Genomic DNA, 14864 nt, shown 5'->3' on the forward strand with positions numbered 1-14864 from the left:
CCATTGCCCACCATGCACAAGTCCTAAGATCAATCCCTAGCACCATAGAACCAATCCACACTCAAGCTATCAAAAATAAGAAAATTGTTAAAGTCTCAAACATAACTGACACCCAGTTCAGTGTGTCTATACAGAGCTGTTGAGCACAGGCATGCTGGCAGTAGGAACTTCAGTCAGTGATGTACATATAAAATGGAAATATCCTAAGTGGTCAGTCTCACTGACAGGAAGGTCTTCCTTGGCCTCCCACATAAAGTCAGCAGGGACTTAATACTATCCTTGAAAGGTTTTGTTTATGCATTCCACCAAGAGAAGGTACCAGAAGTAATCCTTGAGACTGATTTCCCAGAGAACTGTTTCTCACCACACAGCAAAGCTGTGGGCATCTCAACCCCGAATTTCACAATCTATACGACTGTACATTTGTTACTGTTGTTGTAAGTTACTAAAGTTATGGTTTTTATTTTGCTTCAGAGATATGTGTCTTGTTATCATGCCCCAGGGTTATGTAATGCTTTTATCTTGGCCTTCAAATATTTGAGGCCACTGATGCTATGAGTGCAGTTTGTAGTTTATGATCTTTTGGGAACATCAGTTTGAAGGCAATAGGGTTTAGAGAAATCAGGTTTCCTGTCGTCAGTTATAAATGGAAGAAAGGAAGGAAGGAAAGAAGGAAGGACAAACAAAGGGAAAAATAAGGAATGAAGAAGGAACAAATGGAAAAAAGAAGGACGGAGGAAAGTAAGGAAGGAAGAATTTTTAAAAAAAGAAGAAAGAATTGAAGGAAGGGAGGAAGAAAGAAGGAGCCTAGTTTCAATGAAGGCTTAAAGACACTCTGGGTACTTAGGGTTCACACATCTACAATGTTATGGATACTTTTATTAAGACCAATAAAAATTTGCCCAGAAGAATAAGATGTAACACATGAAGGGCGCTGCATACATGTCTGAAAGAGAAAACATTTGGATTAGAAATGATTCTCTGAGTGTTGGAACAAAAAAATAGACCTTAAACCTCAGAATGACCCCTCCTGCCCTCATTCCCACACCCCGTTCCTGATACCGAACACTACAGCACGGTTTCCCTGAGTCCCGTTTATCTCCTGGATCTTCTGGGGCAGAGTCTTGGTCCAGAACTGCAGCCTACTGGCCTTCAGGGCTTGGGCCACAGTAGGCTGGGTGTTCAGCTGTAGGTACTGTTCATTTTGGTCCAACCCAGGCCAGTGTGGTAGACCCTCACTGTTGGGGTTCCTGTGGATGTGTCAGCCAGCAAAGAATAGTAAGGTTACAGTCATTGAAAGCCCAATCCTACGTTTTGGGTGAGGGCAGTGGAATGATTAGGACACTGGTTAAGGGGTCTGATGGGACAGGTGTCCTGATATGTGCATACTAGTTTCACTGACGAGTTAATGCTTCATATGGGGGGCACTATCTGACCTATTTTATGTCACCTCTAAGAGGCAAGATCTAAGGAAAAGTACCATAGCATTATAGCCCCACCAGCTGGATCACTGTGAGAGGACCAGTTGACATCTACAAAATATGTATATTAATGTGCTATTGTGTAGAGAAGACTCTATCATGTGATGGAAGATTCATGCATTCTAGAATGCCTCTAGTCCAAGGAAGCCCTAGTTAGGGACCCACATGTGTAAGGTTGAGGTGAGTGCTCTCACCGATGTCGTGCAAAGTTGGCCCAGTAGTTCATCATCCTCTTGTTCAGCAGCTTCTCCTCTTCAGTGAAGTTAGCTGGAGTCATGAGAAAGACAAAGTGTATGCCACCTCATGCGACTGTCAAGTCATTCTTCACATGCATCATCCCAGCTGTTATCTGACCCCAAACTATTATCTTTTTTGTCTCCCTTCTTCATTATTCAGTATGCAAGATCCCCAATTCAATTCCTGCCCTAATGTGATGTCAGCTCCTCCATCACAGGCTAGACTGGAAAGTGTGTAGATTCTAAGCTAAGCATTGTTTTGAGGTCATGATGTGGTACACATGTGAGTTTTTTCCTTCTCTCATAACCTAGGTTTTCTGAAAAGGACTGAAAGCTCAGGAGTCCCTACAGGAAGACATCCAAGACCGCATTCAGTTCAAATAAAGAAATAAAGACTCACGTTTCATGCCTCTGAGGTACCCAAAGACAAAAGGAACCTCATCTCCATGGTCAGCCTTCACGTGGGATGGCTTGGGTTCCCCTATGTAGCTGGGTCGATGTTGGAATTCATAGAAGTAGACAGGGGCATGGGAACCTGGGGATGGGGACAAATAATGACTTAGTTGCCTCTCACCTGATGTTTTTCTCATTAAATATTTGGACAACAAGTTGTATCAGTAAAAGTTACTCAGAATCATAGAAGTTAAATGGGAGAGGATGATCAAGGCTGGAGCAGCAGCAGTAGAAAAGTCTTTGGCTAATCAGTGCCCATGGCCTCTGAGTGGTTTTGTTAGGTCAATAGAGTATCAGCAACCAATTTTCTCCTGTGTACTCAGATTTCACTATCTTAAACTAGATATGAGGAGACCTGGACACCACTGCACTCCACAGTGTTCACCCATGACTCCCATCTCTGAGATGGGGCCATAAGACTTGTCACAGATATACTCACGCTGAAAGTGTGCTACTTGGAGAGCAGGCATCACAAACAGGTAGTCTGCCGTCATCTCTTTGTACTGTATTTGGAGGGTCTGTGAGTCCTGAGTGTCCCCCATGTACTCTTCCATTAGCAGGTCACCACACTCAGGAGGCAGCTTCTACACCAGGAGATAAGGGACAATGAGGTTATGCATAGTATAGGTTAAGTAGGCAACATTTGCTATCTGGGAGAATGTGGCCTGGCTTGACATAGGGTATAGGTCTGAGGACAACACACAGAATCACAATATGTACTGATTGTACTAATAGAGATGCTGTCTGAGAAGGAGATATGAGGGACCCCTCTATTTGGAGAGGATTAAATGCATCTCACCATTTGTGCTGCTGATTTTTTCAGAAGAGCCTGCAGGTTCTGTCTGGTTATTTCCTCTATTGTCTGAAGATAGCCCTTGGACTGGGAGGCAGAAGACAATGGTAAGTTTAGTATCTGATGAACTTGGATTAAAGATGCACTGAGTTTCTATGGCTTAGCATTCATATGCTCTCCAGGCTCCCAGGGATTGAAATTGTGCCTCACCTTAGGAAGGTTGTAACCATACTCATCATTGTTGACACCAATGATGCTGGGGACAGGGTGAAAATCCTGAGATGCCAACAACTCTTTGGGATGCCTGGGTAGGAACTTCCCATCCACCACAGCAGGGATCACCTTGAAGACCTGAGTGGCATTAGTGGTCAATGCTGATGGTTAGTGAAATAAATACCCTGATGTCAACTGAGTCAGCTCCACCTTTTTCTCATTTCTCACTAGTTTCAGGGTGATCTGCTCACCCTGGAGGAGAATCTACACTTAGATTAGCCTATCTTGATATTTATTTTGCACACAGAACTGAAAGTACACAAAGGCATGAAGATGAGGTGTTTGGTTTAGAACCCCACATCATGTAGACCGGATTGTCCCAGACACACAAGTCTCCCAACCTTGGTAATAGCCAGCATCTCCTCTTCACTCTTGCCTCTCAGACAGCGCACTAGGGCCTCAGAGTCCATGCCCTCACATCCAGAGAGCTTGGCCACCGTCTGCAAAGGGAATGAGGCAAGATGAAGAGTTCTCAATCCAAGTTGATTCTGTTATGCCTAATTCTGACACTATAGTGTGTGTTGTATGGATTGGAATAAATACATATTGTTCCCATTGTACAATTACTCAGATTAACAGCCAGCAAGCAGGACCCTTTCTACTTCCATACCTGTTCTTTTTGTTTAGAGTAGCTTTGTTTTCTCCACCTATTTTTCTGTGTTTCATGTATTGGGGTAAGTGTAATTGTCTAAAGGTTTGTACATGAATTTTGGAAAACAAAGTCTCAGTCTTTACTGTCCACCTTATTTGACAGGGTGACTTCTTGTTTTGTTACTGCCTACACTAATGAGCTGTTTTATTAACATCCTAGGATTCTCATGTCTCTGCTTCCCACCTGATGAGAGTAACCTGAGAATTACAGATACATGTTACTATTTCCAGCCTTTTGTGTGTTATTGGGATTTGAACTTATGGCCTCAGGCTTGTACTCCAAGCCCTATTAAAAACTAGTGAACCAGCTCTCAAGTACAGTGTGCTACTTATTTTTGCCAATGATAGAATTTGCAAGGACTAGTTCGTGGACAGGGAGCATACTCATCCAGTATGAAGTAGAAGTGAGTAGATGCTAACCCCTGAGGTTCTCAGAAATTATTGCAAACTGGTACAACCACTCTGGAAATCAATCTGGAGTTTCCTCAGAAAATTGGAAATAGATCTACCTGAAGACCCAGCTACACTACTCCTGGGCATATACCCAAAAGATGCCCCACCATGCCAGAGGGGTTAATGCTCCACTATGTTCATAGCAGCCTTATCTGTGATAACCAGAAGCTAGAAACAACCCAGGTGTCCCACAATAGAAGAATAGATACAGAAAATGTGATTTGTTTACACAATGGAATACTATTTAGCTATTAAGAAGGAGGACATTATGAGCTTTGCAGGCAAATGGATGGAATAAGAAAATATCATGCTGAGTGAGATATCTCAGACCCAAAAGGACATGCATGGTATGTGCTCACTAATAAGTGGATATTAGTCAAAAAAGCCCAGAGTACCCAGAATACAATCCACAGAACTCAAAAAAGATTAAAAAGCCATAAGGCCCAAGTGAAAATTCTTTAACACCCCTCCCCCACCAGGGAGGGAAAAGAAACCAGAGGGCAGAGGGAGGGAGGAAAATGGGTGAGGAAGGGGAGAGGGAAAGGTAGGAGAAAAAGGGAACATGATCAGGTACTGAGAGGGGACCAGGAGTGAAACCTCACGGGCCAGCAGAATGAATGGAAATATTCAACTTCAGATGGTAGGAGGTAGGGGGACCTTCTAGAATGTATCTGAGACCTGGAGGTGAGAGAATCTCAAGACTCAAAGGGAGGGTCCTTAGATGAAATGTCCAACAGAAGGTAGAGGGAACTTGTAGAGTCCACCTCCAGTAGAAAGACAGGGCATCAAGTGGAGGGATGGGGTTTCCTTCCCACAACCAAAAACTCTTAGAATTGTTCTGGTCTAAAAGAACTGCAGGGACAACAATGGAAAAGAGTGTGAGGCAAAGAGGTCCAATGACAGGCCCAAATTGGGACCCATCTTAAGTGGAGGCTCCAAGACCTTACACCATTACTGATGTTATTATGTGCTTACAGACATGGTGGCCCTCCAAGAGGTCCAAGAAGTAGCTGACTGAGAGAAACACAGATACATACACCCAATCAATGTCCAGAAGCCAGGAGTCCCTGTGGTTGAATTAGGGAAATGCTGGTAGAAGCTAAGGAGGAGAGTGATCAAATAGGAAGACCAGCAGTCTCTACAAACCCGGGACTCCTGAAATCTCTCAGACACTGAGCCATCAACTAGGCAGCATACAGTAGCTGATCCGAGGCCTCTAACACATATACAGCAGAACACTGCCTGGTCTTGTCTCAATGAGAGAAGATGTACATAACCCTTTAGGGACTTGAGGCCCCAGGGAATGGGGAGGTATGGTAGGGTGTGATGGGTTTGTGGATGTGTGGGGACATTTTCTTGGGGATGGGAGATGAGGAATGGGATGAGGAACTGTCAGAGGGCAGAATGGAAGGAGGATAAAGACTGGATTATAAAAAGTGATTAAAGGTAAAAAACTAAAACAAAAAAAATGTTGGAAAGGAGTTATTTCCCATGGTCCTTGATTCCCTCACTGAACAAAACACCAGAGTACCAGAGTATAAAGGCTTAGACAGCAGGGCTGAAAACACTTACACTAGAGACCATCTCAGAGGTGTCAGAGATTAGGTCAGGCACCAGGGCCACCCCACTCTCCATGATGGCTCCATGGAAGAGCCCTTGGGACATGGGGGACACAACCTGTGAAGACACACTTGCACCACCTGCAGACTCGCCAAAAATAGTGACACTGTCAGGGTTGCCACCAAAGTAGGCAATGTTCTGCTGGACCCATCGTAGGGCGGCCACTTGGTCCAGGTATCCCCAGTTTCCTCTGGCGTGCTCATCTCCAGTGCTGAGAAGTGGAAGGGGCATGGATCAAAAGGCTATCTAGGTTCTGATCAGCTACTATTGCCCAGTAATGGCCTTACCTGAAAAAGCCCAGGACACCTACACGATACTGGATAGTGACAACCACCAAGTTCTCAGTGGCTGTCAAGAGAGATCCATCAAACCTGGAAGCCGATCCTGTGACCAGTGCACCTCCGTGGATCCACACCATCACCTGGAGAAGTCAAGAGAGAAGCCAGGAAACTCCTAGCCTGTCCAAGCCCTCTTGTCTGGGTACTAGACTATAACTCCTGAGCCTCTGTGCAGCTACACAAATACATAAAAATTCTCAAGACTCAGGGCCTTGACCACAGCCAGGACCCTCTAGCATTCCCATTAGTGTGTTTCTCTTCCTATTCCCACCATGAGTCTCAGTGTGAATTCATCCCTGTATGTATAGAGTGATGTCATCATTACTCAGGCTGTTCACAGTGGAACAGAGAGGGGTGTCTCTATGGATACCTCTCCAGATTAAAAATGGAAAGGATCATCAACTCTCATTGTCACAACAGATCATTGAAAAGTGTAAATTTGGGTGACCTCAATGTTGAAGTGTTGAGCCCCTAAGTGGTTCTGCAGAGAACAAGTCATAGAATGTGTTCTGGTTTTATCTGGTTTTATCATAGAGTGAGAGCTCAAGATTCCAAATGAGGTTGTGACTCTACCCAGGGTGTTCTCAAAACCCATCTCCACCCAACCTAAAAGAGGGGACTTCTGCCCCTAGACCAAGCAGAGAGGGGCCACCCAGAACCCTCTGACTGGCGTTCTGAATTCTTGATTAGGCTGCAAGGCTAAGCACTGCAAGGGAATATAAATAAAAGTTAAAAATGTCTCTCTGGGTTCCCTGAGGGACTAGCCTGATTGCAAAGGGGTTGCTGTCAAAAGTATCCCCTATCCAGGAAAAAGACATCGGGATGTGTATGGCCCTCATGCCTCACTGGACAATGACAGGGGTACCGGAGCCAATACAATGTCCCCTTCAATTACTGGAGGTCAAGGCTCTATCCCCGCCTTTGCAAGATTAGAATAGCCACAGCCCTTCTGTACTTAGAGAAAGGAGGAGATGTCAGGGGCAGCCCTGCTTACACACTGTAGGCCTAAAATCAGCCATAGGCCTGTAATACATGTATACTAACACCAAGTCTTGGGTCTCTGTGGAAAAACATTGAAACAGATGGCTATAAGCTATTGTAAACAGGCAGCTTTTGTGGAAATTTACCAGCCTGAGTAGTCATAGACCTTGTAAATTGGTAGTCTACGTAGATAATACCAACTTAGATAAGGACAAGTGAATCATAGGCAGAGTCATCTCGACCTGTCCCCTGAACCTTCACCCACCCAATATCCTGTTCTGAAAGATATCTGTATTCTCCTTGAACACCCATGCTCCAGTGTCATCCCCTTCCCCACGTCCTGCATTTTTGTGTTTATAACCCCTGTGTGAATAAGTAAAAATTATGATTTGAAAAATTAAAAAAAAAAAAAAGAGTGAAAGCCTTTGATGGCTCGGTGCTCCTGATGTTCTTTGTCCCATACCCAGGCTTCAGTTGCTTCATGTGATTGAGATGGCCTTTGACCCAAGTAAGCTAAGACTTTCATCAGGGTCTACTCTGCAATAGAACTAAAGTTGCTTTTGTTCCTTCTACTCATCTTGCCCTCTCGCCAAGCTGACCACAGCCTGACACTCACAGTCAGGTTAGAGCCCTCGTGGGCATGAACTGGTGTGTAGATGTTGAGATACAGGCAGTCCTCAGACACAGGGATGGAAGACAGGTTCATTTTCATATCTAGCAGGCCTAATTCAATTGGCATATCTTGCATTTGAAGACACCTGATGAAAATAGCAGACATATATTCCAAGGAATGGATGGTGATTAAAACCCAATGTGAGTCTGGAGATTTTCATCTCAGGCATGTTCAGCTGCTGCTCCTCACATATTCTCTCTTTAAGTCCCTTCTGACCAAGTGAAAAGGCCACAGGCTCCATGAAAGCTGGGGTGGAGCCAGATTTCTAGGGAGGCTGCCAGTCAGGTGCTATTCTTTCTGAGTCTCAGAAAGAGAGAGAAACTAGTAAGGGTCTCCATGGAAATGTTTGGCTGTCTGTAATGACATTCATGGAATTATATAAGAAAATCAAGTTAAGCCTTAGAAGTCATACAATCATTCTCTAGTTTCTGTTTCTGGGCATGACTGTGATTGAATAGCTCCTGTAGTTTTGATTCACTGTGTTTACCCAAAGGATGGATTGCAATCTGGAGTCTCTACTAGTATCTTTTCCCCCTTAGTTGTTTTTTTGGTACTTTATTACAGCAGCAGAAAACAATCTAAGATAGTAATATTTGGGTGTTGGCCTTACACAGCTACTAGAGGATTCAGTGGACAATGCTGCCCTAAAGAGTAGTGGGTAGTCATCATATGTACAGACTCTCAGGGAACTTCTCTTGTCTGCAGTGTCTTCAGAGGGAATTAATTACACATATTTGTTCCACGGTTAATGGCACATGGCCTTATAGGTTTTCACAATGACTGTGAGGAGGGAGTTAGCAAATATCAACCACTGCTGTACTCAAGGACCTAAAATGCATTCTCTTGGATTCAGGGTGCTTGCTGCCTAATATGTGACATTTAATCATGCCTAGAGATCCCCCCATTGTGGTAGAGAACACTTTGCTTATTTGGAATGTGTGAACAATTTTATCTTTGTTTCTCTCTCTAGTATCTTCATGTTATTCCCTATGAGTATGAAGCTCTGACCCAGGAACCTGGTACAGTTGTTCTACCCGGCCTTAATACATTATCAGAAAACACATGGGGCACTCATCCACAAATAGAGAAAACTGCTTCATAGCTGAGATGGACAACACACTTCAGCATGGCCCAGAGCTTAGAGACAGTCTTACCTCAGTTCCTGAAACCCTCTGGGTCTAAAACTTACATGGCCGGGTATGAGGTCGCATCCCTCACACCACTCCATGTTTCAGGGTCCTCAGGAGGTGCAAAGCGCAGTGGTCCTACAGGAGGCTTGGCAAAAGGAATTCCCAGGAAGATGTAGATATCAGTATTAGTGTCTTTCACATGTAGAAGGCTGCCTCGGACCTGGCCAGTGTGTGTGTTTCTGATGGGGCTGGACTCTGAGGAGTTTTGACCTGGTGGAGAGATGCCATGTGGGTTAGTTTTCTGTAATCAACTGCCATCAGATTGTGAGATTTCCACCTCATTGTTACCAGGGCATAGAAGAAGGGAACCCACATGCAGCCCCTCTTGCCCTCAGTTCACCTGTGTATAGTTTGTGAGTGTAGGAGCTTCCCCATCCCTCTGGCTAGGAACCATTCAATATATGGGATTTCCCTTTGGTCCTAAACTACAGTTTGAGAATGTCTGATTTATGTCTTCAATTAGTTCCCTTTCTGTCCCCCATGCCTTCCTTTCTACAAGCTCAATTATTCTCTGACTCCAGTCAGTCCCCATTGCCAGTTTAGTGATCCTCACCTTTCACATGGATAAGAAGAAGCAGCAGCCCAAAAATGACAGCATGCAGCCAGCTGTGCAGTTGGCGCCCTGGCATGGTCAGCTCGCAGGTCTGCCTCTGTGCTGCTAAGATGGCCACGTTTCACAAACAGGAAGCAGACTGTGTGAGTTCTGTCCAGGCAGGAATTTAAATCAAAAGATGTAGGTGGGGACCCTGTGGCCGGTCAAAGGTCTCATTATAGGAGAAGTTATTAGTCGTAAGTGATAGGAGCCAATGGCCAGGAGGCAGGGAAAGTCACCTCTGTTGTTTCTGCTCCCTCTCTGGTCTTCTGGAAAGGCACAGCATGAATTCTGGAGCTTGTCCTGGATACCAGGAACCCTGTCCCCTCACCTGGACAGAAAACTGTAACAGAAGAAGTCAGAGAGCTTTTGTGAGAAGGTCACAGTCTAGATGTCACAGGAAAATTGGATAAATGCAGAAGGTCTGAGTGTGACCTCATCCTCAAGACTCCCCCTACCTTTGAAGACTCAGTCTAGTGAGCCTGCTTCCAGGGTCCTTGGTCTCTGCAATTATCTTAGGATCTGCATGGTCCCTCTCCCTGTTAGGTCGCATCTGTTCCAACAAAACAAACTGAAATTCTGTAGGCTTTTAAGTTTGACAGTCCCTATTCACTCCACAATAATGATGAGTCTCCTCTTAGTGGACAGCTCCTGCCAACATCAACTTCACAGTCATTCATCCATTTAACAAATAATTTTAATTGTTTGCATTTGTTGTGTTCATGGATATGTGTGTGTGTGTGTGTGTGTGTGTGTGTGTGCACGTGCTCCAGGGCCATTGCTCTCATGGGATGGTGAAAGGAGAAGTTGTGCTAAGTCCATCTACTCCTTCCACCCTGTTAATCTCAAGAAAGAACTTAGGTCAGCAGAACTGGAGGAACATTCTCTTACCACACCCTAATCAATCTCATTCTTATCCATATGAGCAGTACTTAATGAGGTCTTAATAGCTCCAATGCTGGGGGTCAATGAATGATAAACCTGAGATACAAATCAACAAATAGAATTTTCAGAATTGCAAAAATTCCTGAGACTATATATCCAAGAATTCAGAATCAGGAGCCCATATTCAATCCAGCCTGACTCTCTGGAGGGAGATTTGTGGGGATCATTGTCAGACAGCCTTTAGTGAGAATTGACATTGATCCAAATTATGATTACCATCTTTATTATCCAAAGAATAATCCAGAGCCTGCAGTCTGGCTCTACAGAACTTCTTCCTGTGTCTCTCTGCTTCCCTGGCATAACAAAGCACTGTTTTTCCTGGTTCCTCTCTAATCCCTTTGATACAGTTTCACCCCTCCACTGCACTCCTGATCTGTCTGTGGTCCTAGTCTTTCTTGGTAATTGTTCTCTCTACACCAAGTTCCCTGCCCAAAGAATTGTTACACCATGAGGGCTGAGAAGTTCTGAGTTCCTTCAATCTCAGGATGAAGTGGGTCCTGGGCATCTGTGTGCATCTTAATCCAAGACAATTCTGTAGTTCAGCTCTAGAAATCCCTGTGTGCTCTGTTACTCACTGGACCATCACTCAGAGGCCCTGTGTTGATGATGGCCATGGCCATAGTGAATATGTAAAATGAAGACACTCAGGTTCTGCTCTATGGAAGGAAGGAATGTGTGGGGCAGTGGGCTATGAGAAAGCCAGAAAGCTTGGTAGAAATCTTCGAAGCCCTGGAAACCTCGGCCTGAAAAGGGTCACAGGATGGAAGGTTGCTTCAGATTTCCCACGCCAATGGCCCTCTTAGCTTCCGCTTCTCACAAAGAGACCCGTGACCCTTATCACGTAGGATAACACCTCCATGTAAATAAGGCATCCTCAAACCCTCAAGTCAAACCAATAGGGTCTACCTGTTCTTTCCCCCGAAACTGTATATATGTAACTCCAGAGCCCAAATTAAAGGTGGACTGCTGTGTGGTGCAAGGTCTCCTGCTGTCGGAGTGCTTTCGAGATCCCTCGCCGGGCCAGTCGCACATTTCAAAGAACAACTCTCTCCTCTCTCCCCAGCAGGAAGAGCGAGAGCTGAGCTGAAGGAGCTGAAACACCTTTCTTCTGTGGACTCTCACGAGCTACCCCCGGAAGGAGAGAACTAAAAGAGCGGATAACACTTTCTCGCTTTTGGGGACTGGGACTGAGGTCCCGCTCCGCACGACTGAAAGGCGTGTCTGAGCTGTGCCTTGGTTCATGGTTGCGCTCTCCTTCACCGCTGCCCTCGCCTCTGGGGTTTTCCAGCGACCAGAGGCCACCGTGGAGCATGAGCCCCGACCCGATGCGCCGCCTGCCGAAGGCCCTGGGGCAGCTTGGCCGGCTCCTTCCTCGCCCCGGCCCTGGAGTCTGCTTGCCCACTCCCGCTGGCCCGGCCTGGAGCTGATGCCATCCGCCACCGACCCCGTTCGTGGCGGGTCCATCAGCCCGCGATCCCTAGGCGCGAGCACTGCCTGACAGGAATGAATAGTGGGATCATGAGAGATAAATACAGAGTAGTGTGTTTGTGTGTGTGTGTGTGTGTGTGTGTGTGTGTGAGAGAGAGAGAGAGAGAGAGAGAGAGAAACGGAGAGAGAGACAGACAGAGAGAGATACACAGAGAGAGAGAGACAGAGAGAGAGATACACAGAGAGAGAGAGAGAGACAGAGAGACAGAGATCTTTCTTTGCAACTCAGGATACATACATCATGATCAGGGCCATCAGGACATAAGTGGCAGGGAGGCAGTGCCTGGATGGCAGCGGGTACTACAATGTGGGTCATGGAGCATCAGGGCAATTCTGTGGACTGTTACACTTTTCAATATGTTGAGTCTACAGCTGCTCTAATACCAGATACTCCAGTACCTGTAAGTTTTACTTAGTGAAAGACCATTGCTCTACCTACCCAGGCTTGCCTGTCAACTACTTTAGGGGTGGAGTCATTGGTATTTCAGCAGTGCTTCCACCCCCCATAAATTTGAAAACTCAATCCCTGAAATATCCTGTATTTAGACAATTGACACAGCCTGGGATTGTTTTTGATGACAATATCAATACCATCCCCAGGATCATCTGACATCCCATCCATCATTTCATCATGAGCTGTCTCTGGAATTGCAGGAATATCAATTTGAATCTCTCTCTCTTTTTTTTTTGTAAAAAATCCATTCCTCATAACTTCATGTGTCTGTCAACCACATGAGGTCACGACTCCCTTGTTTTTCCTTCTGGCCCCACATATCAACACATGATATACTTTGTTTTATTTGAGATAATTTTCTAATTTGTATAAACTGTATGCAAACCTTCTGAAATATCCTCATATAGGAGTTGGTGAGAAAACTGCTTTTGAAGTCTTTAATGTCTGAGAGGAGGTGAATGACTTTCCCTGACAGGCTTAGCTACAGCAGAAGGCTACTCTCCAAACCCAAGCCTTAGCAGCTGCCCTGAGGCCAACCCCATCTCTGCAGAGTGTACAGGGAGGTCCTGCTTGTCCCATCCCACCCAGGACCAGCCCAAGTCAACTCCACTAAGGGCCTGTTTAAAATGTGGTCATGAAAGACATGCCAGCTAGAAGCCTGTCCACTGAAAGTCGGCCTGTCCCATGCAGGCTTGTCCTCTGTGCAGTTTGGAGTTTATGGTCTTTTGGGAATAGCATTCTGAGTGGATGAAGTCAATAGGGCTTAGGGAAAGCAGGTTTTCGGTTGTCAATTTTAAATATAAGAAAGCATGACTTGCTGAGAATGGAGACCCAGGATTTTGACACAGTCACTCTCCTGCAGCCAAAAGTCCCTGAAGCAGTCACTTTATTTGAAGAAGATCTGGGAGTAGGAGAAGAAGAGTAAATATAGGAAGAAGATAATGGAAAGAAGGAAGGAACGAAAGAAGGAAGGAAGGAAGGAGGAAAGGAAGGAAGGAAGGGAAGAAAAGAGGTAGAGAGGGAAGGAGGTAGGAACCAATAGTCTAGTCTCAGTGAAAAAGACAGAGGAACTTTGGGGCTGACACATCCACACTGTTATTTGAGAATTTATTGGAATTAATGAAAGTTTGCCCAGAATGATAAGGAATAGCATAGAGTGTTTCTCATATATCAAATCTCAAAGACCAAGGTTACAAATGCTCATTTAAATGTTGAAACAAATAAAAATAAATAAATGGACTTTGTAACACTATCAACTTTAAACCCCAAACACCTTTCCTGACACAGGGTACTAAAGCTCTGTGTGCTTGTCCTGAGACCCCTTTAGCCCCTGAATCTTCTGGGGCAGAGTCTTGGTCCAGAACTGCAGCTTTTTGGCCTTCAGAGCTTGGACCAAAGCAGGCTGGGTGCCCAGCTGCAGATACTGCTCTTCTTGGTCAAACACGGGCCAGTGGGCTAAACCCTCTCTGTTGGGGTTCCTGTGGATATGCAGCCAGCAAAAGCAGTAAGGTTACACTTATCCAAATTCAAATCCTATATTTTTGGTCAGGGCAGTGGAACAATTAGGACACTTGTTAAGGCATCTGATGGGTTACTTGTCCTGATATGTGCATACAAGTGGCACTCATGAGTTTCTACTTCATGTGGAGGAGACTCTCTGATCTGTTTTATGTTATCTCTAAGAGGCAAGATCTAAGAAACAGTACCATAGTATTGTAGCCCAAGCAGCTGGATCACTGAGAGAGGACCAGTATTTGACACCTACAAAGTATCTGTATAAATGTGCTATTGTGCAGTAAAGACTGTATTGTACTGTGGAATATTCATGAATTCTCGAAGACCACCATCAAAAAGGGAGCCATAGATAGGGACACACACATGTAAGGTTCAGGGGTGTGTTCTCACCCATGTCTTGCAAAGTTGGCCCAGAACTTCATCATCCTCCTGCTCAGCAGTTTCTCCTCATCAGTGAAGTTAACTGGAGTCATGAGAAATACAAAGTGTATGCCACCTCATGTAACTGCCATGTCAGAGTTCTTGAGTGCATCATTACAGCACTGTCTGGTCCCCAAACTATTGGAATTGTTTCCACCCTTCTTCATGATCCAGAATCCGAGATTCGTGCAAGTTTCTAATTGACGCCCTGACCCAATGTGACCTCAGGTCCTCCATCACAGGCTAGACTGGAAAGAGTGTAGATTCTAAGCATTGTTTTGAGGCCATGATATGGTACACATTTGATT

The 14864-nt window shown here is 45.1% G+C and overlaps 1 protein-coding gene across 1 annotated transcript; it reads right to left on the reverse strand.

Annotated features, from left to right (window-relative positions):
• Positions 1-1048: 1048 nt before the first annotated feature.
• LOC114637724 (acylcarnitine hydrolase-like) lies at positions 1049-9771 on the reverse strand (the record flags this gene model as incomplete). Its single annotated transcript, XM_028785991.1, has 12 exons — positions 9696-9771; positions 9142-9352; positions 7896-8037; positions 6248-6381; positions 5913-6171; positions 3578-3676; positions 3174-3314; positions 2970-3050; positions 2610-2754; positions 2118-2252; positions 1676-1748; positions 1049-1250 (listed from the first exon to the last, which is right to left on the reverse strand). Coding segments are annotated over exons 1-12 (1698 nt in total), but the record flags the coding sequence as incomplete, so codon positions are not given.
• Between the last annotated feature and the right edge of the window lie 5093 nt (positions 9772-14864).

This window comes from Grammomys surdaster, unplaced genomic scaffold (genome assembly GCF_004785775.1).
Source record: "Grammomys surdaster isolate TR1022 unplaced genomic scaffold, NIH_TR_1.0 125381, whole genome shotgun sequence".
NCBI lineage: Eukaryota > Metazoa > Chordata > Mammalia > Rodentia > Muridae > Grammomys > Grammomys surdaster.